The sequence below is a fragment of the Melozone crissalis genome, unplaced genomic scaffold (assembly GCF_028551555.1).
Source record: "Melozone crissalis strain CALT ecotype California unplaced genomic scaffold, PUWL_Pcris_2 ptg000006l_1, whole genome shotgun sequence".
Classification (NCBI taxonomy): domain Eukaryota; kingdom Metazoa; phylum Chordata; class Aves; order Passeriformes; family Passerellidae; genus Melozone; species Melozone crissalis.
In genome coordinates, this window is record NW_026535784.1 from 53338190 (window position 1) to 53364715 (window position 26526).

General features: G+C 39.5%; 1 protein-coding gene across 5 annotated transcripts in view; it reads left to right on the forward strand.

Moving 5' to 3' along the window:
• DCLK2 (doublecortin like kinase 2) overlaps positions 1–21319 on the forward strand; it is a 79503-nt gene extending 58184 nt beyond the window's left edge. For 2 of the 5 annotated variants that reach the window (XR_008484092.1, XR_008484091.1), the window contains 11 exons: positions 253–361; positions 3894–3951; positions 7123–7242; positions 8970–9116; positions 11288–11421; positions 12715–12792; positions 13909–14005; positions 15482–15562; positions 16332–16448; positions 17237–17319; positions 19943–20021. Coding sequence is in view for 3 of the 5 variants with exons in the window: in XM_054292738.1 (XP_054148713.1) it covers positions 253–361; positions 3894–3951; positions 7123–7242; positions 8970–9116; positions 11288–11421; positions 12715–12792; positions 13909–14005; positions 15482–15562; positions 16332–16448; positions 19943–20137 (1136 nt within the window). In the remaining 2 variants the exon portion in view is untranslated. Of the gene's footprint in view, positions 1–252; positions 362–3893; positions 3952–7122; positions 7243–8969; positions 9117–11287; positions 11422–12714; positions 12793–13908; positions 14006–15481; positions 15563–16331; positions 16449–17236; positions 17320–18139; positions 18153–19942 lie in introns of all 5 variants that reach the window. The other 3 variants (XM_054292738.1, XM_054292730.1, XM_054292747.1) reach the window with 2 other exon arrangements.
• Positions 21320–26526: the final 5207 nt, after the last annotated feature.

The window sequence follows — 26526 nt, forward strand, 5'->3', positions numbered from 1 at the left end:
TAGAATGTGCCTATACAAAAACATAGCAAGAGGCTTATTTGTGTGTTCAAAGGTCAAATATCTTTGGGTTCATCTTGTTCTTCTTTACACTTGAGATAAAACCAAGGGAATTGCAGCAGAGAAAACAGCTTACTTTTAAGTTTTGTTTTGTATTTGTGACTGTTTTTTGTCTGTGGAGCCCATTGGGAATATATTGCATCCTGCTGACACTTCTCTTCAGCTTGCATTATTGACTTCTCTATTTTTTTACAGGCTTGAATGGAAACAAGTTCTCAGGGTCATCTACCATTCTTGAGAAGTATAAAGTGGGGAAGGTGATTGGTGATGGCAATTTCGCTGTTGTAAAGGAGTGTGTGGAACGGTGAGCAAGGAAACTGTTCAGTCCTACTGCTTCTTGTACTGGATAAAGCCCTGTGCATTACCATAATTTCCTAGACTAATGTGATGAGATGAAGGCAAAGAGCAGTTGCAAAAATATGCACACGCTTCAGGAGAAATAGGCATAGCAAAACATGCAGAGCTTCCTGTGTTTTCTTCTAGCAAAGGGGTACGAGAGCAGCAGAGAACCTTGAATTTTTGTCCCACAAAATAAAGGAGCCATCACCTTCTCTTGGTGCCTCCTCAGGAAACCCCACAGCTCTTCAAGAAGTCTCTCACACCACAGATGGTTGTGGATGACAGGAAATTCTATGTGGCATCTAAACAGAGTGTGAGAGACCCCCCCACCCTTCTGCCTCAGCAGTTCTGCTGCTGTGGTGCCCCCAGTGCCTGCTGTGACGTGGTTTTTCACAGCTTTCAGCATTCTGTGGGTAGAGCACTCTCAAAGACACGCAGTTGTTGGCCATCAGCCTGTGCTGGTGCCTCCCCTGGGCTTGCTCCTTGTGTTTGGTGGTGTGGGGGAGCCAGACACTTCCAATGAACCCTCCAACATGCCTGAAATGTCCTTGTGCCTGATTCCCTGTGGGGTAGGCAGGGCACCTTCACAGACCTGTGCAGGGCTGCTGCTCCTCCTCTGCAAGACTTGTGTCACATTTGCTGCCAGTGCAAACATAACAGATGATCTGACTGTCACTTTCTCAGTGTATTTTTTTTAGAACCACCTTCTGCTATTTTCATCAACCTGAGAGTTATCTCAGTTTCTGCAATATTATGAGGAATCTCCAATTTGTATGCAAATACTGGGAAAACTCAGCAAATGACTGTGGAAAACATAAATGTTAGAGAAAAATTCTATTATTTGATCCTCACCTGCTGGTTTTAGTTAAATTGAAAGAAAAAGAATTCGGAATGGAAGCATCTCATTCCAGAACTGAGATTAGACTAACAGGGTCCCTGGGTCTTCTGTTGCCCTTGGAAATTCAGTGTCAGCAAATGGAAGGTCACTGTTCCCACCCTTGTGGTCATCAGGCTCAGGAGTCTGGGCAGCCCAGCTTCTATCAGTGGCACTAAAGACTGAGGCAAACAAAAAAAGCATTCCATGCCTTTGCTTTATCTTAATGTTAGTCAGGTGACAGTCTTCAGCAAGTTCCAATGTTTTCTTTTGAGCTCCCTTTGCTATTGACACACTTAAGGAAGGCTTGAGTGACTCAAGAAAGGCTTAAGTGACTCAACATGTCCAGTTCCAGCCCTAATGGGCCTTTGGCCTTTCCTCTCCTCTCCCTGCAAGCACCAACCACAGCTCTGAAAGCCCCACCTTGCTTCCAAAGGTCCTCTTGAGCACCACGAGGAGCTCCCTGCTCAGCCAAGCTGGTTCTCTGCCACTTAATGTTTGGGAAAATTGAAATCTCCCACAGGAGCAAGGGCTATTGATCCAGTAATCTCTTATCATTACCCACAGAGTAACTCATCAGTGCTTACATCCCAACCAGGTGATCCCAGACACCCCCTACACCATCTCCTTTGTTTTCCACTGCCCTTATCCTCACCCAGGGGTATTCATGAAAGATAGCAGGTTAAAAGCACAAGATAACATATTTTTTATCAGAAATATAAGCTGTGCATTTTGGAAACCACTTAAATCCCACTGGAAATGGGATAAGGGCTGCTAAGTCTCTGAATGTCATCTGTGCTTTTTAGAATGAGGAAAGTGGACTAGAAAAACAACCCTCCAATGATAAAAATTTTAAAAAGGCACAATTCCACTTCAATATCTAGTTTTGTATGTGATCAAAGCTTTAGTGCAACATTATTAAAATAATGTTATGTAAAATAAGTATAGAAAAACAATTGCTAATAATAATGATGAAAGAGGAAATGCCAACTGTAAATGCTTCTCTTTTAATTTCTATTAATTATACATAATTTGTGATACTAAGAAGCCTTAGCTATGGAGCCAGGATCCTATTACACAGCTACCAGCTGGGATGTTCTACAAACAGAACAAGCAAAGAATAAGATGGTCTCTTTTGTGCCTGTGTGTCTGTATATAAAGACGTGAGTCAACAGATGGGCACTGACAGCTCGAGAAGAATCCCTGAAACCTGTCAGACAATGCTGGTGCAGGATGTGCAGGGATGTCAGCACACAAACTGTGGGGGTTATATCCACCTTCATTCCATGGGTGCTGCACTAGGGGGTGTTTGCAAGAGGGATCTGAAGTTGTTGGGTGAATTGGCTTTGTGAATGTTAACTCCTCCTGCTCTCAGCACGGGTGAGGAAGGTTCCCAGGTGGATGTTGCTGATCAGTTGTTCCCAGGATTTCTGACAGAATGGTGTAAAGTATAAATTGTGATTGTGATTTCCACATTGTGCTTGGAGCAGATCTTCCTCTGGGTCTGTAACATCAGAGGGTGGCATTTCACAGACACCATTTAGATAAGGGCTGCTATCTAAAGACCAGATCAGGTTGTAACTATGACAACCTTGCAGATACAGCTGCACTTCCAGGGCAGGGATTCTCGCCTGCAGTTTTTCTATAATGCATAAATGGAAGGTTAGGTGTTAATTCAGCTCCTTTTTCTGTAAGGTGCTGATTGTGACCAGCTATATCTAATGCCAAATGCAGTGAAAATCACCCTGGATGTTTGAAAAGATGCCTTTTGCTTTTGTTACTGTCTCCTGTTTTCTAGAGGTGTGCATCAGCACACTGGAATCTGTAGGCACTGGCACAGTACAAAATAGCAGCAACTTGGTCTTACAGCAATTTCTTATTATATTTAATTCATCAGTAATATAAGTAATAATTTAATCTTTTTTTTTCAGATTAAATTGTGTTGCTTTTTTTTTCACTCATTTTCCCCCATCTGGAGAAATGGAGATTTTTATTGCTTAAAGGGATGAAAGACAAACAAGAGCTCCTTTCTGTGAGAGTGTTTGCTGCAAACAGTTATCCTTTTTTACTTTGTATATGACCCACCCTGTTAAATGTCATGGGACTTTAGATGACTGCTGCAGAATTCCACAAAATACTTAAAAAAAAAAAATTTGCAGTACAAAAGCTCAAAATCAGTGCCCAATGAATCCTACAGGATTTTAGACTATCTGTAATGGACTATGGCATTTTAGCTCCGTTGAATCCTATTGAATTCTTTTATTAGGGTATCAATCTTCACACATGTATGATTTTATTTTCAAAGCCTACCAGTCGAACAAAGCTGAGTGGAAGGCTGAAGGCAGATTTTGCATGTTGCCTTAAAGGAGTGACAGAGTTGTGCCAGGTCACAAAGGAGAAATTGCAGCTGAATCCTGGGATTTGTACACCAAGGGAGCTGGGTTGTGGTAGTCAGGGAAACAGCAGGCACAAATGCTGCTGAGGAAACAAAAACCAACCCAGGTCTGCTCTGTGGATTTCCTGCCAGCAGCCTCCATGGGCCCCAGCATATTGTTACGGTGGTGTATTTACAGAAAATGCCACAATTTTTCTAATTATTGGCTGTCGTGTTTTTCTTGCTTAGATCCACAGGGAAGGAGTTTGCCCTGAAGATCATAGACAAGGCCAAGTGCTGTGGGAAGGTAGAGTACAACCATTTGCATGTGTACAGAAGCAGCACCAGCAGCTGCTCATTAGTCATAAATGGTGGGTGTGTTTGGGTTTGCTGACTATTTTCAGAGTATCTCTTTAACAAGATGATAATGTATCCAGGAACCAAATAATAAAAGCAGTGACTGTTAGTCTACTACATAATAGAGAAAAAACAAACTAATTGTTGCCTATTTTATCAGACTGGCAAAAAAAAAAAAGCTAATATGCACCCAAAATTTATTGGACTATTCTGATGTGTAAAATATGAGAGAGGAAATTCGCAGCTATGTTTATTTATGCAATTCCCATCCCACTCTGCCTCTTCTTTTTCTCTCTGTATAGCTCAACATGCTCCTTTTATAAGCAGAACATGGATTTGAAAAAAATTTTCACAACCTTTTCTTTCTGTTTACGTGGTGCCACCTTCCTGTTTTAACAAAGATCTCTTGTGTTCTGAAAACTTTCTTTTAATTCATTTTTAAAACAGAAAAAATCAAAATTGTTTCTTCAGGAGAACAGTATCTCATATAATGCAAGCATATATTTGAGAGTGTCAGACCTCTTCTTTCCCTTCATACTTATTGAATATAAGTATAAAAAATACACCATTTTTTACAAGGAAGAAAAACTGCCTTCCCTCTTTGTGTGGTAAGGAGCTGTGTGATGCTGTGATGACTTCCTATTAGGAGAGGTCCTTAAACAGAAACATTTTATCTGTGCAGATTTTAAACCATGTTTTAGATGCTAGGAGATGAGGGTTTCATTTTACCTCATATTCTCCAGGTTTATTTGGAAAATTTAGAAAGGAATCATAAAAATGTGCAGCCACAAGAAAAAGTGCTAGGATTGCCTTTCTGAGATTAAAATGTTGCAATTTCTTTAGCTGTGGAAAGGGTGACCCACTGCGTTCCACTGCAAACAAAATTTTTGGATGATGTGTACAGCTTGCAACTTTAGATAGTTTTTATTACTTGTCTGAGTCAGCTGCTTAGGTATCATAAATTGCAATGGTCTGGAGATAGATATTCTATTTTAAACAGTGGAGTTGAGAGGAATTTTCTATTTATCATTCTCCTTTCTTTAAAAATCTATAAAAAGAGAAAGCAACCCTATGGATGCACAGCTGCCCATTTTGAAAGGACCTATATCTGTAGAGCTAGAGACTGTTGGAAGATATTTATACCTCTTAGGCCAGTGGCAGAATCATTCTGGAAGAATTCCAAGAAAGGAAATAATTAAGTTTTGCTACAACTTATTCCTTCCTCACTCAGTTCCACAGCCCTGCCTTAAAAGCACCCATCCAGCCCAAATTTGGATGATTTAAGTGTTGCTCACTGTTCCTTGATCTTGGATGTTCAGAAATTTGAATCCAATTGACTGTTTTCCACAAGTGGCTTAAATGCTCATTACACAATAATGTCTCTGTAAATAAATCATATTAATGTAGACTGAAGCATATGTTGCACTATCCAGGAGAACACCATAACAACTTTTGGAATTACTATTTTTTCCATGGCAAAACATAGCAAACAGTGGAGTGGTTGAAAATAACTAGCTACATCAACATTTTTTGAGGACAGTTTTTTAAACAGTAGCTCAACAATATTCTCGAGCCTTTAAAAAAAATACTGTTTATTTAATTATGCCTGAGCAGTTTAGTCAAGAAAGCACAGATAAAGCCATTGTTCCTTAGTAGTAATTAATGGGTGTAATAAATTTAATATGTTCCCTGTTCTTTAGGTTGAGAAAGCTGTAATAATATTTTAGTTTTTGTTTGGACTCTTAATGTTAGTTTTGAACTTCCAGGCTTCCATCCCTGAGGCTTAGTGTGCTGTGGCTGTTCACGTCTGTCTGGTGATGAGGTTCAGCATTGTGTTTAACAGAATTGCTTCCTGTTTGTCTGTTTTGTTTTCTCTCCAGAGCACTTAGCTTGGAGCAGGCATTATGTTTGCTCAGAGTGACAATTGCTGCTCTTTCAGAGTGAATGCCAAAGGTGTGGTGTGTAACCCGTGTGTGCCGCACTGCTCTCTCACCAATCGAGCTGCACACGTGGCATGTGTTTCTGAGCTGTGCAGCCACAGAAAGCTTTGGCAAAAGCACAATGCATCCATAAATAACCCCAGAAAAAGAAGGTGAAGTGGTGTAAGGTCTCCAGGCACTGTCTGTGCACAGTGGATCACATCTCCTCCTGATGCTCTGCTCACAAATGCATGAAGTGCATGCTCCTTATCAGTGCATTCAACATGGATAAGTTCCCAGTCCAGTGAGATGATTTGTTCCCTGCCAGGGTGGAAGGATACTCCTGTCTGATGCAAGCATTTTTACTTATTTTGCAGAGAACCTAAATACAATATCCATATTCCAACATTTATAAAAGAAAACTAAAATAATTCTTCACGTGGAAAGGACACCTAATTTTTTTTTTGCTCTCCAGTGTTAAAATGTTCTAGAGAACAAGGCATTTGAAACTAATTTGTTCTCCAAAGCCATTACTTCCTCAGAAGCACAGGGAAGGGGAAATTGAACTCAGTCTGCGTGCTGTTAAGCTGTTGGAGTCACAACAATTTAACTGAGCTACTACACATTTTGCAGATTGTAAATCTGAGCAGGCATATAAAATGAACCAAAATCCATAACCAAAGCACTTAGAATATTTTTTTTTCTTTAATATACTCCACAACTTTTAAAAAAAATAAAGTCCTTGGATCCAAATCCTGGGTAATCTGTCCTTGAGTAACCTCCACCAAATGAGAGGTGAAGGCTGGAGAGGATCAAGACCATGTTAACTGTTGATGAGGGGTGACAGCTTCCAGTGATCCAGCTGGAGGGCAGAAAGGTTCTGAACTTAATTTCACCTCATAATACCCACATAAGAACTTAAATTTCACCTCATAATACCCACATAAGAACCTAACCTGCACTTCCTGAATTGCTGTTACGTTCTGGGGTCATTTTTGGAGATGCCTCATTTGTGAAGTATATTTTAAATTAAACGTGGTCAGTGATGAAATACGAGTTAAGATCCAGCAACTGAAAATAACCATCTGCTATATAAATTAATCAGCAAAAAGGATGCTCACTGATCAAGTGGTTGGCTGATGAAAGGAAAAGTGAATTGTCAAATTCATGTTCCAGATAAACTTCCATCCTCTTCTGAACAGGAGCACCTGATTGAAAATGAGGTGTCGATTCTGCGCCGAGTGAAGCACCCCAACATCATCATGCTCATAGAGGAGATGGACACCCCCTCAGAGCTCTACCTGGTGATGGAGCTGGTCAAGGTGAGCCTCAGGGGCCTTTGTTTGTCTTCTTTGAGTTCTCTGTGTTGGTGTGAAATCTGAGCAGTATCTGGGAACTCTTAGATCTTGGGAGACATAATCAAGTAAGGTTTCAGTGGCAACCTGCATTTTTAAATCATAAAAATGCACCTGTCACACAATTCTATGAATGGGATTTCTCTCTCTTCAGTTGTAATTTGAATATTAACACAGATTTGAGGTAATTTTGCAATGTGCACAGTCTAGAGAAAAGTGGACAGTGGGCTTTATATCATGCCTACAATATACAGGGATGAGAGTAGTATGGATTTACTAACAAATTTCACTATTCTCATTAGGTAATAAATTGAATGAAAGAAATGAACTCTCTAATGAATTTATCTTAATAGATAAGACAAATAGATTAAACTCAAGCAATTTTCATCCTGGAAAATCAAAACCCAAAAGATCTCACCCATTTTGCTTGTATCAAACAGTTCACCAGAGAACAGATGCTCCTTTCATGCATGTATGGAGAAAACACAAATATTCTTTTTGCTGTCACCTTGTGAGCCAAATACATGAGTAGCATCAGGTTCTGCTCATGCATTCTCTTGTCTGAGTTCTGTGCATGCACAGCCACACTGCACATCAGCTTGATTGGCATGTCAGATACAAATAACATACAGCAACAGCAGTAGGAGCGCTGCTCATTTTTTGAGGAACACTTTTTATTTCTGACTGAGGCACTGTTACATTCAGGACTCTAGAATGGTTGCCAGACTGGGAAACCTCTAAAGTGTGTAGTTGTTGAATACATAATTTCTGTAGCCCACTCATCTTTCCTCCTTTCTAGAAGCTATTTTAATACCCTATAGGCTTTTTGGGGTTTCAAGAGAGTATTTTTTTATGTTTTAATTCCCCACCATTTTGGCCTATATTTCCTGAATTGCTGCTTCTCTTTGGTGTGCATTGAAATGCTTGGAATGCCACCCACAGCTCAGACAGATCACTCCTACAGAGGTATCCAGGGAAACCATCATGGAGACACCCGCATGACATTTGTTGTAATGGCTGAAAATGCCCCATCAGTAACTCACTCACACGTTGCTGTGTATTCCCAGAGGAATAGGGCATCCATAAACAGAGCCTGACACATTCAGAAATCACCTGGAGGTTCTGCACTTTGATGTATCTCAATCAGCCGGTTCATTTATGTTGGAATGTGTTTATCTTTTTTTCCCTCTTCAGCTATATTTATTTGGTATTTCTTGCAATATCTGCAGAAATTTGAATTTGCTGAATATTTCTTAGTTTTGTTTTTTTTTATTATTATGGGGCTAATTTATTTTAGGCTTTACTCAAAATCAGGGCAGTTTTTCAATATGTTGAATATACTGATAAGATGAAGAAAAGGGATGCTGTATGCCTGTACCTGTAGGTAATATAAATGAGTGATCAAAGATAGGAAGATCAATAGAAAAAAAATCTGTGATTTACCCAAGCTCAGACACTAGAAGCCTGGAGAAGAGTTAAGAATTTAATGCAGTTGACCAAAGTCCCAGTCTAGTATCTTGGTGACAAGATCATCTTTCTGCAAAACTTTTTTTTTCTTTCTTTTTTTTGCTGTTTAATGGGAATTTGGGCATATGTTTTAGAGGGAAGATTTTACATAATTTAGGGTTTGGGGTTTTTTTAACCAAATACCATCTTAATTATTTTTTAAACAATTATCTTTTTCCTTTCCATAGGGAGGAGACCTATTTGATGCCATCACTTCATCTACAAAATACACAGAGAGAGATGGGAGTGCCATGGTCTACAATTTAGCCAGTGCTCTCAAATATCTGCATGGCCTCAACATTGTGCATAGAGACATCAAACCAGAAAATCTTCTGGTATGTCCCAGTTTTTTTCCAGTATTTTCTCTTACTTTGTTCTCATTAATGCAAATGCTTGTGTAGAAATGTCAAGGAGCACAGCAGAGAACAGCAGGCTTATTAATTTAGAATAAGTATGCATGAAGTAAATCTTTTGCCATGAGATAGCAATCACTTCAATGCAGGAGAGCTGTGCTCAAACCTGTCCTTAGACCTAGCTGTATTTACAATTTGATTGGCTGCCTTTTGGATAAGCAGTATTGTCTCACAAAACAGTGAATTTTAAAGCTATGCCAATGAATTATTTATCAGTTTGCAAGTGGGAGAAAGGTGGGCTGAGAGCATTTCTTCATTTCTTCAACAATCCTATGGCTACCAGCTGAAGCCAGTGGTTTTTTCCTTTCATTGTCATTGTAGGATCATCTTTGTGATGCTTTACCAGAATTCTGGCTGGGAATTAACCCTTTACATTCATTTATTCTTTTCCTTAGGCAACTTTTGTTTTCAGCAGAGACATAAAATAACTGTGCTGACAAGAATTACCATGAAGTCTGCTTTTTTATTCCCCTGCCCACAGAATGGGATCAGTGTGTGCTGTCTCACTTACCCACAGAGGTTACACTTGAGCATTACATATTGGATATTAAGTGTCACACACTGCACAAGCAGGGCCATAATCTCCCCTGCTTGAGACATTTCTTAAAAGTCTTTTCTGGTGTTTGTCAGTCCTGTTTAATGAGTTCAAACTGAGAGTAGGAGTCACAGCTTATCCCAGACTGGATTTTGAACTGTAACAAGGACAGGGCTACAAGCTGAAAATATTTCCTAATTAATAGTCAATTCTTTCCCCAGTAATTCCACTGACAGTGTTTAGCAATTTAAATAAACCTTCAAATAAATTAGATTGTTTAGCAAAAAGAAGCATGGGGGAAAGCTTCTCCTGGAAAATATAGCCACAGCAACAGGGCACTTGAGAGAGAAAATGAAGGTAGAAGTCTCACATACTATTAGTGTATCTCCAAACACAGACAGTCCAAAGAAATTTGAAGCTCTCATTAGAGATTGAATCAGTTATAAATAGGCACAAATGCCCTTTCTGCCTAGAAAGCCTAAAGAGATTACTCAACAGATGCAAATCTTACTCACTGTGATTGACAGCAGCAGAATGTTGAGATAACATCCTGGTATTGAATATAAATGCAAATAATTCCCATCAACTGCTACCTGTAATTGCACATAGTTCGTTTTTTTGCACAGGGTCATCCAGCCTGTCTGGATGGGAATTACATTCCCTTTGCTAGTCATGCATTTAAAAAATGCAAACCCTAAGAATCATAGCTGGTATGAAAGTGTTATATAAAGGAAAACAAGTGTTTCCATTACTGATATGAATTACACAGGGGAATGAAGAAAGGTATTGCAGTGCTCAGATGTTCGAGGAAGGCAAATAAATTCAGCCACTCTGGAGATCCTGGGGTCCTCCATTCTAGATGTCTTTGAAATTATGTTAATATAAACATTTAACTATAGGAGCGAAACTGAGATGAATTTATTAGGGGAATGTTTCCTTTGTGTTGGTCTGGTTTGGTTTATTCCTGCCATCGCTCTTGTATAGCACTTTTCTTTTTAACTAAATTCAGCTTCTTTCATCAATAAAATGACTCAGTGCTAGATTGTTCATTGGCCTTTTGGTAAGGTGCAGTTGGGTCTGCACAGAAACCTAAACTGAATTTGCCCAGACCAAGGGCAGGGAAGACATTTGCTGATAAAATTGCCCAGTATGTTGGCTAGATTTATGCTAAGATAACAAGATGTTAAGCAAATCTGATTGTAGCTGCCAGTCCCATTTTAAACTCTAGGTCCCAGTCAAATGAAAGTAGAGTATTATATTCTCCTGAATATATTTAAAACTTCTCAACATTCAAGGACTGAGTTTTCTTTTCCACCTCTAGTTGCTCGAGGCTGTGTCATGGTCTGACCTACATAGCTGGCAGACAGCTCCATTGAAAATTTGCTCCAGCTGCAATCAATGGGAATATAATTTTTTTCTCTTCTTGCCCTACAGGGCTGTGGAAATTACCTTTTTTCCCATCTTCTTCGTATGGTGATGATGTTTTCCCAAAGAAATTAGAGGATATAAAAATGCAGATGTTCTCCTCCTCATTCTGTGTTAATTTCTCTGATTTTAGGTGTGTGAATATTCAGATGGAACCAAGTCTTTGAAACTTGGAGACTTTGGACTGGCGACGGTGGTGGAAGGCCCTTTGTACACGGTGTGTGGGACACCCACCTATGTGGCTCCAGAAATCATTGCAGAGACAGGGTGAGCATGGCTGCCTGGCATGACACAGGCCTGCTAACCACTCTTTTTTGGCTGGTTGTAGGATCTTGTAAAATCCAAATGCTTCAACAGGCTGTCCCTCTATTGTTTTGTAACCAAACCACCCAAGGGCACCACTCCCAGTTCCTCCAAGAGGCCACCAGTGTCCTTGCTCTGCCTGCTCCCAGAATTTTTCTTTCCCTACTCTCACACCTTCCCAGGACCAGCTCTGGTGCAGTGGAGTCCATTTGTTTGTGCTCCCTGCCTCACCTCAGCATCCAGAGCCCACTGTACCACCCCTGGCAGCTGTTTGGGGAAGAACAGACAGGCAAAACACAGTGTTTGCATTAGAAATGGAATCATCTATACTGGAAGAGGCTGCAGAGCTCACCTAGTCTAAGCCTGTTCTCAGGACAGTTCTGATTAGATTACGCTGATTCAAGTGACCCTTTTGGGTGACACATCCTGTTTGATAACAATTGAACAATCCCATTATTCTGTATTTTACAGGTCATTGCATAAATACAGAAATAAAATTTTGTAAAATGGTGAATTTTCACCAATGGCAGATTATCACAAATCCTCTCTCCTTTTAGACATTCGAGATCTCCATTCCATGCTTTTGCCATAGCTGTGACCACTCTGAATTTACTGATGGAGGGAGGTTTTGTTTGTGCTGTTTCACTCCTTGTTCAGTGCATTTGTTGCATTGAGAAACATTTCACAGCTGCAGTCAGCTCCGGTGTCAGAGGGCACCTCGTCTGCGTGCTTGAGGGTTTGACAAACTGAATCCACTGAATAGGAGAAAAGGCCTCTTTTTGACCTGCAGTGTTTTAATTTCTGTGCTTTGAAAGAAAAGTGCAGCTCTTCTTGCCCGTGCTGCTCGCTGGAGAGGCTGGAGAATTGGTGTGTCTTGTTGCTTAGCAACACATGATAACCTTTGAGAGAGTTGCTTCACTGTGGGGACTGAGAAAGCACATCCTTGTCTTTAACCATTGGTGGCTCTGGATGGGGAAACCTGGATACTGCCTTGGATTTGAGTATATTCAGAAGGCCCTGGAGAGCCCTGAGGTGGAAAAAAAAAAAAATCACAGAATCATGGTTTCTTAAAGATTGTAAAGGTGTGAACAAAAAGATGCTCAGACACAAAATCCATCACCCCATCAGCAGCAAGTAACCCAGCACAGATTCTCATGTAATCCTGTCAGCATAATTTATTTTTGATTGGAATGACTCTTTTTTTGTGGTTGTTGTTGTTGTTAATTCAGCACAAGTAACACAGACTTATTTTCTCAGGTATGGCTTAAAGGTGGATATTTGGGCTGCAGGTGTGATCACTTACATCCTGTTATGTGGATTTCCACCTTTTCGCAGGTGAGTGCCAAAGGCAAACCCAGCAAAAGCAATCAAATTCTTTCAGCACCAGTCTGACCTTTCTCCCTGAAGGAGGCATCCTTGGGGGAGGAAAAAAGGTGGATCAGAATGATGTGTTTTCCTCACGGCTTTATTAATTTCTTTGCGTGGTTTTCACTCGTCCCTCATTTTAGGTTTGGGATCAATTTTTGCGATATGTTTTCCTACGGGGGCAGGTGTTTTAGTGCTGGGGGTGCGCGAGGGCAGAGCCGCTTTTCCTTTTGTCTCCCTGCGGATCCCGGCTCCGCCATCCGCGGGTGCGCGCTGCCCTCTGCCGTCGGCAGCGGCAAAACAGGAGAGGGGAAAAAAAATGTGTTCATCCCTCCTTTTGAACTGTGCTCGGCCTTTTGGGAAGTGTCAAACCAGCCGTGGGGTTTTTCTACTGAAAATCAAATGGGCGCTTTTCCTTTTTTTTTTTTTTTTTTTTTCTTTTTTTTTTTTTTGCCAGAGAATGAGAAGGAATTGGCACATTTTAACAGGGAATTCTGCTCTTAACATATCAATTACTAATGCAGGGCCTGTTTGTTCATTTTTACAGCAAGATACTTAACAAAAGAGGTTTAACTAAAACACCTCACTGAACGAAAATGTCTTGCAAACAATACATTTTACATATATATTTTATATATTTTTAAAATATATATTATATATTTTTTTATAAATTTATTTTATATATGTATTGTTGATGGGGAAAAATAGTAGTTCACGTATTTGGGTTTTTCGTGTTGTTATTTCACATTTAAAGCTGAAAATGTGTTTTGAAAGACACATTGTGCAAGAAAATGTATTCTTTGATTAGAGTTTTAAGGGAAGGCACAGAGAATGTCCATATCATGCTAGTAGAACCAGGTCATGAGTGAGATTGATAAATGTGTGTTAACTCTGCAGCCCCTATTTCAGTGGAAAAGCTACCTCAATGTATTGGCTCAGAAGAGCTATATCACTGTATAAACTTCTAAATTATGTATTTCTAGTAGTTATTAACATAATTTCTGTTCCATCCCCAAATCAAGTTAAATTCCCCATGACAAATTGGCTTTTTCTCTCATAATGTTTTTCATTACTGCTGTTTTACAGTGAAAACAACCTTCAGGAAGACCTCTTTGATCAGATACTTGTGGGGAAGCTGGAATTTCCCTCTCCCTACTGGGATAACATCACTGATTCAGCAAAGGTACTGATATTTCTTCCCACCTGAAAGAACATTTCTGAGAAGCCCTGTGCAGCAGCCTGTGCTCAGCTGGGAAGGCAGCCTGGAAGATGCAGAGCAGCCCAGTGCCCCAGCTGCTGTGGCTTTTCAGTGGGTTTGGCTGAGCAGTGCTTGATGAAAGCTCAGGTGTTTCAGGCTGCCTGAGCAAGGGTAGCAGAATGCCAGCTGCATCCAGGGAATGTCACACACTGCCCAGCTCACTTCATGATGCACTTTACAGCAGCTTCAGTGCTTCAGATGTAAAATACATGTGTCCCTGAATTTTTCCCTCTTGTCACTCTTTAAAAAAGGAAAATTATTGCTCTGTAGATTGGTTGCATAAGCATTTTGTCCTATTTTTACTTGAGGTATTTATTTATTAGAGCTTTTCAAGAGGTGCAGCCATGGCTAATTACCACTGCCAGCAGTTCTTCTGTGATCATTGCAGTTTTGTTTAAATTGATTGTATCTGCAGGACAAAGATTCAAGTTGTAAGCCCCATTTCTCTTAGGTTAATTCACTAAAATGCTCTAAATAATATCTGAGGACTCAGTAACAAGTGGAGGTGGTTTTTTATCTGGCCAATGAGAAGTTGAATTTTTTTCTGCATTTTTTCTGCATTTCCCAATGGGTGTTTATCCATTTGCCAACATTTCCCAAGTCCCAGTCATCTCACAGATTTCCAGATGTGCATTCTGAACAAACAATCTTGGTATTCAAGGTGATGTCTCACTTCAAACTTCCACAGACTAAAGAACTTAGCTGGTTGGGAAAGCTCTCAGTGAGATGCGTTATCATCTGCTTGAAGAAACCATTTCCCAAACTGAATCAATGGATAGCGCCTTTGAGATAATCTTGAAATAATCTTGATAAAAATATGAAGATGATAATTTGGAGGCTTTAAAAGGTTTTTTGAGGGAGGGACTTAGCTCAATATCTTCTATTCTTCTGCAGCAACACAGAAGAGAACGTTTTCAAATAATTTCATCAGTTTCTTGACTTTCAGGTGCAGATTCTTGTCTCTGATTTGTGGTTTTTTATGTAATGTTTTTTATGTAATGTTACTGAGTGCATGTGCATTGCCCAGAGAGGATCTCATGTCTCCCAGGTTTGTTTTTGTTCTGGTCATGTTCATGAATACACAGAGAACAAAGTGGAACATTAGAGCTGATTTTTTTAACATTTCTTTTCCATTTGTTTTCAATAGACTCTGTGAAACATGAGTACAGTTAAGAAGCTGATATCAAACACACTACCTTGCAGACTCTTAATCCTAAAGGGCAAATTTAAGTTCCACTTAAATCACACTGGTACCACTGCTTCTGGTATCAGCTGGGGTTGGTTTTTTCCCATCCAGGTATCAAGAACATTGCACTGAGAAGAACTTGGTGCAACATTATTTTCAGTTTTAGTATCCTTTCCCATGCCCTTCAAACTCTCTTTTTTTCTTTTTCCATGAAGGAGTTAATCAGCCTGATGCTACATGTGAATGCTGAAGCCCGGTACACAGCAGCACAGATCCTAAGCCATCCCTGGGTGTCAGTGAGTAAATCACATTTCCCTTGTCTCTAATTTGACATTAAACCTGTAAATCTAACCATTAACCTGCACTGTTCAGAAGCATCAGTACAATCAGCAAATATAACACCTAATTTACCACAGACACCAAGCTGATGCCTACCAGGTCCTTCATCATCTCAGGCAGCAGCAAAGGGGAACACCAGAGTGCATTGCTCATTGATTTAAAATCAATTAATTATTAATAAGTACTAGGTTTACATGGAGCCAGTCAATGCTTATTTCCAGACATGTTCTAAAAGAGGGACTGAATACAATCTGTGGAGTTCCCTGACACAAGAGAAAACAACTATTAACAAGTGTATCAATGGATAACAGCTCCTCTCAAGTGTATTTATAATACTTGATAACACCTACAGACTTAGGACATGATGGGCCATTTAAAGTGGTGATTTGAAAGAAATCCAAGTGAAAAATATGCTTTTCGTTTTCAAGATTATTTCAAGCATGTTATTTTTAACTTGCTTGAATCAAACCTGCAGCTTATAATTGTGGGACAGAGCAATGCACTGAAGTGTCACATGTCTATTTAAGAAATAGAAATGTTCATTCATAAAGCAGTGAGTGATTGCTCTGTTCCTTTCCTCTGGAATTGTCTCTCATGTAGCAGAGTGTGTTTACTTTTGGACTGCCTGTCTGAATATTCACTGTTCATTGAAAAGCAGAAAGTACCTGAAGATAAAAAACTTTTGTGTTTTTCCCTAACTTGAATATTGTGTTCTTTCTTATGCAGGATGATGCTTCCCAGGAGAATAATATGCAAGCTGAAGTAACAGGTAAACTGAAGCAGCACTTTAATAACACCCTACCCAAGCAAAATAACACGTCTGCTGGGGTTTCTGTCATCATGGTAAGAGAAATGAACATTTCTATACATTGATAGTATATTCTACATATTTTCCTGACAGTGCTCTATGAGCACATGTGGTGCAAGAATAGCAAACCCAAAATTAGAAGTCTCAACTTCTAGTCTTTATTGATGTATAATGTGGATTGTCTCATCATTTCTTGAGAGCAACCAAGTCTATCACAGTGTGCTGCCCAAGAGATAAAAATGAGCTTTCAATGAACACTAAGTAGGTGTATGTTAAAATGAAGTTTATTAACAATTTGAAATATTTCATTTTCAAAAGCAAGAGGTTTTTTATCATACTGCCCACCTAGTTAACTAGGGTCTACCTCTGTGCCTGACCAAGTATTGCTTCATCTTGAGCATAGTGTTGTTCAACACTACCTGTGCCAGGAAACCAGACTCCATTCCAGAAACTTCCTTTCTTCCTGATCTTACCAGGGCCCAGCCTTGTCTGATGCAAGGATGGACACTGCACACAAAATGTATCTTCAGTAACTTAAAGAAAGTAAAACCATCCATGGTAACATAACAGCGACTTTCACCCTCACCCTCCCATTAGTATTATTTCAAAGGCCAGACCGCTTATGTTAACAAGAATAATTTTTTTAATCGTCTAAGAACCAGTAAAATTTAAATAAAATGTTTCTGCCTACATCTCTGTCTTTGCAAATACATTTATGTGCGGTAAATAGGCAAACAATTTAAATGTAGGAAAAATGAGAACATAAAAATAAGTCAGGAAATGGATTTCAGGTTCATGTTCTTGTCTACATTTCATTTGACAGTTTGACTTGACAGTTTGAGAGGGACTTCAGAGCTTCATTCTTTATACTGTTGAGACTATGGATAAGCCTGAAGCTGAAAACTGGTATAAAATGCACTATATGTAATAAGAGCAATTTTAATTCTAACTCTCAGCCCCTCTCCAACTTGCATGCCACTTAAGCCTGTCTCAGATCTCTGACACAGCCTAGCTTTGGCTTCCTATTGGTGTGAGTTTTTTCTGTTAGCTACTGACACTCCTTCAGCCAGGAAAGTTCACCTCATTTTACCTTTTCCTGCTTTATTTCCTTCTAACAGGTATGGAAGGATGTAAATGCATAATTATTAATTGCTGAATGCAGCTCCCAGTTAATGCTGAAAGGAAAAGTAAAATCTTGCTCAAAACACTGTGATCTAATGAGGATTAAGCCCTCAATTTGTTATTCTTGCCCTGGTTTACCTTGAGCATTGAAATGTAGTTACCTTTGTGTTCAGAAGTTCTTCACTTGCTCCAGCACTCATTGCTTACCAACATTCAGCTTCAGACAAGCACACTTTGTAACTCTCACTGTGTATTGCAGTGCATTGCTCTCTCAGTCCACCTGCACATTCACTGGAGCCCCTTTAGCATCACCTCATTCCAACACTGTCACCTGGCCCATGCAGATAATCCCATCCTGTGGCAGATAAGTAAAACTGCACATCCCCACTTCAGTGTCCTTGCACAGGAGGCTCCTGCTGCCCCCAAAAGCATGTTGCTCTTAATTCATTACTGATTTTTTTTTTTTGGTCAATTAAGAAATGTTCTGTAAATCTAAATTTGTTGCAATTGTGTTAGTTCTGCTTAAAGTAAGTCTAGTTTCTGTCCCTTGCTTTCTTCCTTTTTTCCTCCTTTCCCAATGCCTGCATTGCTTCCCTCTGAGTAGGTCCAAGGCAATGGTACGTACTAACTGCGATGCTTTGTTCTGCTGCACAAAAAGTACATGGTCTCCATTGGTAACAAGGAAGGAGAAATAACTAAGCCAGTCTGAAGTGGAAAAAGCTGTACAGCCACACCAAATCAGCAAAGGAATACATTTTAAACACTTAGGAAAAAATAGTTCTGTCTTGAGTGATGCATATCTGAAATGGGCTAAGCAAACACCAATACAACTATTTTTTACTTCCTCAGACACGTCTTGGTTTATTCTCCTGGCAGTCGCTTTCTGCATGTCTATATCCATATTGTATCTAAAAACAGCTAGAAAAAGATGAGACCCTTTTGAAGACAGAAGCAAAGAACTAAACATTGTTTCTATTTAAAATTGAACTTCATTTAGAGACAGACAAGTGATAATCAGTCCTAGATAAATAAAAAACATTCTTGCTTAGCAACAGTAAAATTGAAAAGAAAACCCTAAACTGCATTACATAGAACTGTATTGCTGCTATGAGGACAGCACAGGAGAAAATCACTGTCAGCATGAACTGAAAGCATGTCCTTCCCCTTTTATATAACTTTGCCTGCCACTGAAATAGCAGAAACCCCTATTTACAACTTTTTCCAGCAAGAAAAAAAGGCAATGCAATGGTGCCTTGATAATGATAAAATTCCTTTAGACCATCACTAATCTCAAAACTCAGATCCAATTCAGCTGCTCCTTTCCTTGCATGCTCCCTTTGCAGTGTTGATTGTCAGTAGCAGAATATCAGTTGTGGACTATGGAATTTTCTCCTTGTACCTCGCAATGCAGGGATGTAGTGATGTAACTTGAGTTAAAAAAACCCAACATAACAACAACAAAAAAGAAGAGGGTAAGTACCTCGTATCTGCTGTCCTTGATGACTTTGATACAATAAACACATCTGAAAAAAAAATGAACCCTGCTAAATTTGACTTGTCTCAGAAAATTATTTCAGTATTAAATACTTCAGTGAATAGTGTATTAGTCAAACCCAACTAAAAACACATAAATTTTCACATTAGTAAAGCAAGTCCAATCAAAATAATAAATTTTTGTGGAAAAGGGAAATCACCTGACCTTTACAATTAGCACATATCTTTGAGGGTATGGAAATTGTTATCTTCAGCAGATGTACCACATACTCCAGATAATCAACCTATTCACTACAGAATTCTCAGTTTTTATTCCAACCTGTTGCTCCCTTCTCCTGAAAACTCATTTTTAAGTGCAGAATTCAGAAATTATGCCTTTTTGCAACCATGAGAGGTCATTTTCCTACTCTCACCACTAAGCAGAAAAGCAGTCCCTTTGCTTGAAAAAAGAAAAAATTGTTCTGTCACCTTCCCCAGGGGCTCTCCTTCTGTACTGTGTTGTTTGTTCCAGAATTGTAGCACTGAGTTCTCAGTAAGCATCACCTGATTCCTTGTGTCTGCAAAAACACAGGTACATAAATTTTGCTAATAGTTACTGTGACAGGTTCCTTCTCTATCACAACCACTCGTGCCATCTTTTTTTCCACATCAGACTTGCAAGACAAAAATTTTAAACCTGCAACGTCATGGCAAGCATACATATGGAAGAGAAGTTTTCCTTACATTTCCTAAAGTCAGCATCACAAAAATCATACAATTCATTATATAAAAGATTTCTAATGTTATTTCTCCTTTTTTATCCTGGCTGTATTGCATGCAGTTCATGTCTTGTAGATTGTTTTAACCCTTAAGACAGGGCCGTATTTAAGTGTTGTTTCATGTTTTGCCTTGGGTTTGTTTTGTTTGTTTGTAGAACACAGCTCTAGATAAAGAGAGCCAGATTTTCTGCAGCAAGCGCTGCCAGGACTCTGGCAGAGCTGGAGTGGAGAACATTTCTGCAATTGCTGCTGCAGCTGCTGCTCCTCGTGCGGCTGGGTCCCAGCCCCTCCTCCCTGCTGCTCCCGAGCCGCCTCCCCCCGAGCTCGCTGGGGATCAGCCTGCTGCGTAGGACTGGGGAAAGCAAACCCACCCGAAGCTCCCCACACTCTGGCCACACTTCTCTTCATTTCCCATGACTGTTTTCAGTTTGTGAGCACCTCTCATAGCAAGCCCCAGCCAGGTCTGAGCCTCTCTCTCGCAGGGGGTGAACGAACCACATCTTGGGAAGAGCAGTAGGGGAAAGACTCCAGGAATGTTAGGTGGTTTTTTAAGTTCTCCGTGTCAATAATTAACTCCATTTCACACAGCCTTGGGCTCTAGATAGACTAACTTAGGGTGTAGCTAACCATATTTTTATATGAGCAGTGAGGTGGGGAACAGTTAGCTGGCCTCACGTCCACCAGCAGGCCCTGTTCTGTTCTTCTGATGGGAATTTTCAGAAAAGTGGGAGAGGCAGACAAGGGAAGAAAATTTCTATTTGCCTTCTATTCCAATGCCTCTATTTTTAGCCAAGTTTCTACTAAACTTGAAGAGGCAAATTTTCACAAAGAATTTTTTAGTGGACTAACTGTAAAATATCACGAGACAAACATTTGAAGATAGAAAGGGAAGGATGGTTGTTTTCCATCAAGTTTGTTATCTGACTTGCAGGCAGGGTAGTGTTTAGATATATGAATTTAAATAAAGTAACTTGGGATGTAAACATGAGCAGTGGATGTTTATTTGTTACAAAGACTGGAGTGAAGGAAGCCTTTTTGCTTTGCCATTTTCTATCCTAACCACAAGTGTCCCATCCACACCTTTCTCCAGGGTCGGACTACCTGTTAGATAAAAATAAAATAAAATAAAATAAAATTACTTTGGGCCTGTGAAGGGAAAGCCTGCTGCATGTTATCCAAGCTATGATGAGCTGAGCAGCTCCTGATTCTAGGACATGCTGATAGAGGAGCTGCCATCAATAGCCATCAGAGGTTTGTCAGTGCTATCCCCCTATTCACCTGGTGCAGGCACTGGAAACCAGCATTGGGAAGCAGCTCTCCTTAACCTGCAGTCACAAAATAGGTGAGGTTTTCTCTTTACCATAATGCTTAGTTCAATAGAGTATGTATTCAGCTTAATCCTTTTCCTTTGCTCGTTCTTATGAATTGGTCATAGTTCATTTTTTCTCTTAGCTATACTTTCTACTAGAATTGTAAAAGAAAGACCTGCAATAAACTTTCTTCATTAAAAAAAAACAGAACACAAAAAGTCATTCCTTTCTTTGAGAGCTCAGTTATTTTGTCAGTGACACTTGTCTTATTCTCCCTAGAGAGACTGAACAATTAGATGCCTACTAAAACAATTTAATAGAATTAATTTGAGGGATTCCCATAAACTTCATTATTTTAAAATTCATTGCTTCCTATGAAAGCCATGATTAAACATGATTGCTTTACCTTTTGAAGAACACTTAAAGATCAAAAAGTGCCAAGTGATAACTTAAGGCCATGGCAGCTGAAAGATGATGGCAGCAACATCCTGGCAAGAAAATGGTATTAAAGGTAGGAAGACATGGCATGTCTTAAACTATGATAAAAAGGTTGGGCTACAACCAATCCATGCTAATTAACTTTGTTGTGGGTTCCCTGAAGTAAATTAACATACTTGAAGAGTATGGTAATAGCCTTTCTGTAAAATAATTTGGTTTTTGGTACAGTGCAAAAAGATGAAGCTATCACTCCAACCTTAATCAGAAGAGAAACTCCTGATTCAGATTCTGGTGAGACTCTGTAGCTGGCTGCCTGTGGTTGGTGATTTCTGCAACAAGTCTCAGACTCAGCCAAAGAAAGGATGTGGAATTTCAGGTGGAGCAGGCTAACCAGCCCCCCAGCAAAGACAGGGAGCCTCCAAAAGAGCAGAACAGAGCGATCAGCAGAGAGGGAGCAACAAGCAAATAATGAATGCTGGGTTAAGTTCTGTTTTTCCCAAGAGGATGGATTCAGCTATGAAGAAAAAAAACTACCATGGATAGGCAAGGATTTCCAATGAGTTGTGTTGCACAAATAATTCTGCATCTATAACAGAAGGGATCATCGCTTGCCTGGTCAACAGCTGCCAGTTCTAAACTATTCCCTTGTCTCATGGAAGAAGAAAGTAAAGAGACATACCCTGAATTCATGTCCCTAACTTCATGACTGATCAACATCTAAACAGTCTTAGATAAGTATTTTGATTCACAGAGCAGAGGCAGGTTCCAAAATGCCTATTTAAAAATAGTGATGACAGCTGGAAAATATAATCATGTGGCCAACACTCGGACAAAAACAGGATAGCTGGGAAAGTCCCCAACTCTTTGTGTAACCTTAACAACATTATAGCACTACTCCATGCCTTAAAATACTTCCACATAAGTTCAGTCTGTGCATAGGTGCAGGAGATACCACATTTTAACATAAAAATAAAATAAAGATGTGTTGCTTAACACTAAAACACTTAATGAAGGTCCCCAAGTATCACATTTGGTTTCTTACCTGCTGCACTTTCATTTAGTCCTTCTCTTGCTGTAGAACCACCAGTTGCTGCTGGAAGAAGGCAAAAATAGTTCTGGTTCACAATTTTTTTTCCTGTTATAAAGGGAAAGAAACTATTATAGAAATTGAAAACAAGTTACACATTTTTTAGAAAGAACTGTTACAAACACTCCATAGTGACAGCTCTACCGCTACCATGCCTACATTTAAAAAAATAATTATTAAAAAAAGTCTTTTTAAATATCCTAATCTTTCTCGGTCCTTTGAAAGTGAGTTGTTGTTCACAAAAGTCCAATGAGCCATTCCTGCATTTCTAGATTTAAAGTCCCAGGACTGAATCCTCTCCTGCCATAAATCAGCCCAACACTACTTCCACTGATTGATTCCCATCAATATTTACCCTTGCAGACAATTACCCCCTTCTGGAACAAAAAAAAATAAATTAAAATCATTCTCAAAATACATTAATGAAGATGCTGCTTTATGGTGTTAATTTTATCAAGTATTGACTCTTTCTTAGTAGCTAATTGTCAAGAATATTTATGGGTCAGTAATTTAACCCTGGTTTTCACACCTTTCTTCCTCCCAGTGGTCGCTGGTCTAATTATTATAGCTTGATAGCTATACTGATACTGATTCCTTCACTTTTACATAAATATATGTATTTTTCTATCAATCATCTTTGGTTTTGCCAGTTTTTAAATGAGAAACTCTATTTTGCATTTACTCATTCTTTCTTTCAAGCTACATCCAAACAGCAATTGGAAACAGCAGAAAAGCACAGAACTAGCAACCGACCCAAAATGCTTGTTAGGTAAAACTGATGGTTTTAAGATGACAAAAAAGACAAGCAAATCAAACCCTCCTACTTGCAGTCAGCTTCAATGTCTAAAGCACAGAAGTAGGTATTTAGTTGAGATTTTCTGTCAGGGGAATTCACTCTAGCAGGATTTTTGTTTTCTTTTTAAACTAAATTAGCACTATGAAAAAAAATTCCAGGGCAGGAAGTGGTAGGTGCAAGCAGCAAGTACCCACTAGGAAGGTGTTGCTTCTCTTCTTGTTTTTGGTTTTTGTTTTTGGTTTATTTTCAAAGAGAATTTGACTTTTAAGTGGCTTTGTTTCCTTTGGAAACAGGAAGCCAAGAGTGTGAACCATGTAAAGTGCAGGTTTCAAAGAAGTACCAAAACTGTTCCCTCCTCCCCAGAATAATAGGTGAGATAATTGCCAGTTAACAGGAGATACTGACATCTAGAGCATTTAAATGCTGAATGTTTAAACACTGCTTGAATTACACTACTTGTTTTGTTTCACAAGGTCAGATTTGGGTTTTTGTAGCTACAGAGGCTTGAAAAAAGCATCCCTTGGTCGCAGAATAAGCAAGGCAAAATGGGAGAGCAAGGTACAAAGTAATTTGTGTTACTGGACATTGCTATTGCTGATAGCACCAAAGTCACCACACAACCAGACTGAGCTGTGCCTACAACATTTTGCAGCTCAGAGCTGACACAGCAACAAGAAAAATACTGTAATAACTTGAAGAAAAAAAATAAAATAATAAATTATCATTTCTCAAATGTTGTCCATTTAGCAAACAGCAAGTATCACATTTTGGGAACCCCTTTTTCTCTATTCTCACACAATGCAACATCATTTCCAAAGCACACACCACAATGTCTGATCCAATGCCAAAGTTGTGTGCAATTTCAGATTTTACTAAATACACACATCTCTTTGGTTTCAACACTATGCTTTTCACTATCTCAATTAATTAAAAAAAAAGTAGCTGTATTACCTACAATATATAAATAGTTGTGAATTTTTTTACACTCCTTTTCTAACAATATGCTTCTTGATAATAAGTCTCAACTGAAAGTACTCGTACAAGTTAGAATTTATTCTTTCAAACTTACTATGTTTTAATCTTTTTTTACTTCATGACAATGGTTGTATTTGAATTGAGGAGCTCTAGGTTAAACATAGTTGAATTTCAGTACATATAAACAAAATCTAAAACCATTTCTTACTCTTTTTTTTTGTCCTGAGCTTTTAAAGAGCAGCTTTAAATTGTGAAGCATCATTAACTGCATCAGTTTACTGAAGATCTTAGGTTGGTTCTGCATAAAAGTAAACTATTTTGGATTTCACCTAATGATGATGAAATTTCATCTAATGATGAAATTATGAAATCTAATGATGAAATATGGTAAATCCATGCAAGCAACTCATTTCAAGTGTTACACAAACATCTTAACCCTGTATGGGGGAGGTCTCACTGCTTTAGAGCAGCACTCTCAGAATGGCCCATCTCTGGTTCTATTTAATGAGGATAAACCCAGTTTCTCAAAAACAATATAGTGATCCGTAATTCCCCTGGAATTATCCTGGGAGAAAGAAAAAAGAAGTATGCCATACCACAAGCACACTGAAATCTCTATGAATATGTAATTTAGGACATAGAGTGGAAAAACTACAATTTAGATAGGCACCTTACCTAGGCCATTCTTATTCAATACAACTAAAACCAATCATGTCCTGACTAAAACTGCAGTGAAATTCACTTTCTTATTCAATACAACTAAAACCAATCATGTCCTGACTAAAACTGCAGTGAAATTCACTTCCCATTACCTTGGTATCAGATCAGCTCTTTGGGATGTTGAACAGGGACAAAGTGCTGCAGAGAAGTGAGGGACTACCAAGAGGATGTCAGGGCAAGAAACAATAACAGATACACACACAGCTGCACAACACAGCCAAGAACTGCAGAAATATTCCCAAGTCTGAGCACTCATTTAGCTCCGCCTGCAGTAGCACCACAGCACAAACTTCCTCCAGAGAAACCCCCGCTCTGACCATCCCATCTTCTCTTGCCAGATCCTACAGCGTTTCCATCAGCAATTCACTGATAGAAAATACAAGGGATTTCAAGCTACATTTGCCAAGTACTGCCCATCCCAACCAAGCAGCACTGCTGCAGAGCACTTCCCATAACCACAGCTGGCAGCAGCTCTGTTTGAACTCACCAGGGCAAAAGAAAGGCCAGAGTGTCACATAAAAAATGTTCTGCATAAATGCATTGGGGGAGAGAGGTCTGTCCCTCTCTTGAGGAATATTCTGCCAATACCAGCCAAATGAGGCCCAGCTGCTGGCACCTGCTGACAGCTTTCAGGTGATCCATGTGACACAGGTGCTGCTCTGAAGAGAGTAACAAGTACCTGAGTAGCTGGGAATTTAACCCTGTTTTCCATTTCATCACAAACAGCATGAGGTTGGGACTACTTCAGCCAAAGCTGAGATCCCAAGTGCACACCTGGGCCCCAGGGTGGTGTCCAAGGCTTTGGGTTCACCTGTGGAAGGAGGGGATGTCCTACTCACCCGAGATGTGCAGAACAGAGGAGTCTTGGCAGGCCTGCTCACGGAGGAGAAGGTGAAGATGTCCTCTCCCACAGAAAGGCTGCAGCACTCCAAAGGCAAAACCACACTGCAGCAGCTGCTGCTGCTTCCCAAGGAGGGTTAGGTGCAACCAGGACAGCACACAGAGGTACAGCTGTGCTTCCAGTTTGGGAAAGCATTTCCTGATCCAGTAGAGCCCCTTCTCAAACAAGCAACCTACCAAATCAACTCCCTGTGAAATAGTTTGGCTCCAGCATCAGGAGCTATTATTTCTATCAATAATTGTTTCTTCATAAAGAGAAGACTTTCAGGATTTCCATTTGGCAAAGTACACCTTTTTCTTGTTTGTTTTCCCTCCACCCAGTCTAGGAAAAACCACCCCTGGAGCTTGAGACAAACTCAAATTTAAGTTCAAGACCATTCCAATTTCCCCTCAAACTCTCCTGATACAAGGCTGTGAATGTTGTTGAATTTCAGGAAATGTGAGATACAAGTTTTGCATAACAAATATTCAGTACACAGAGTTCAGTAGACCAGGCACATCCCACAGACATAA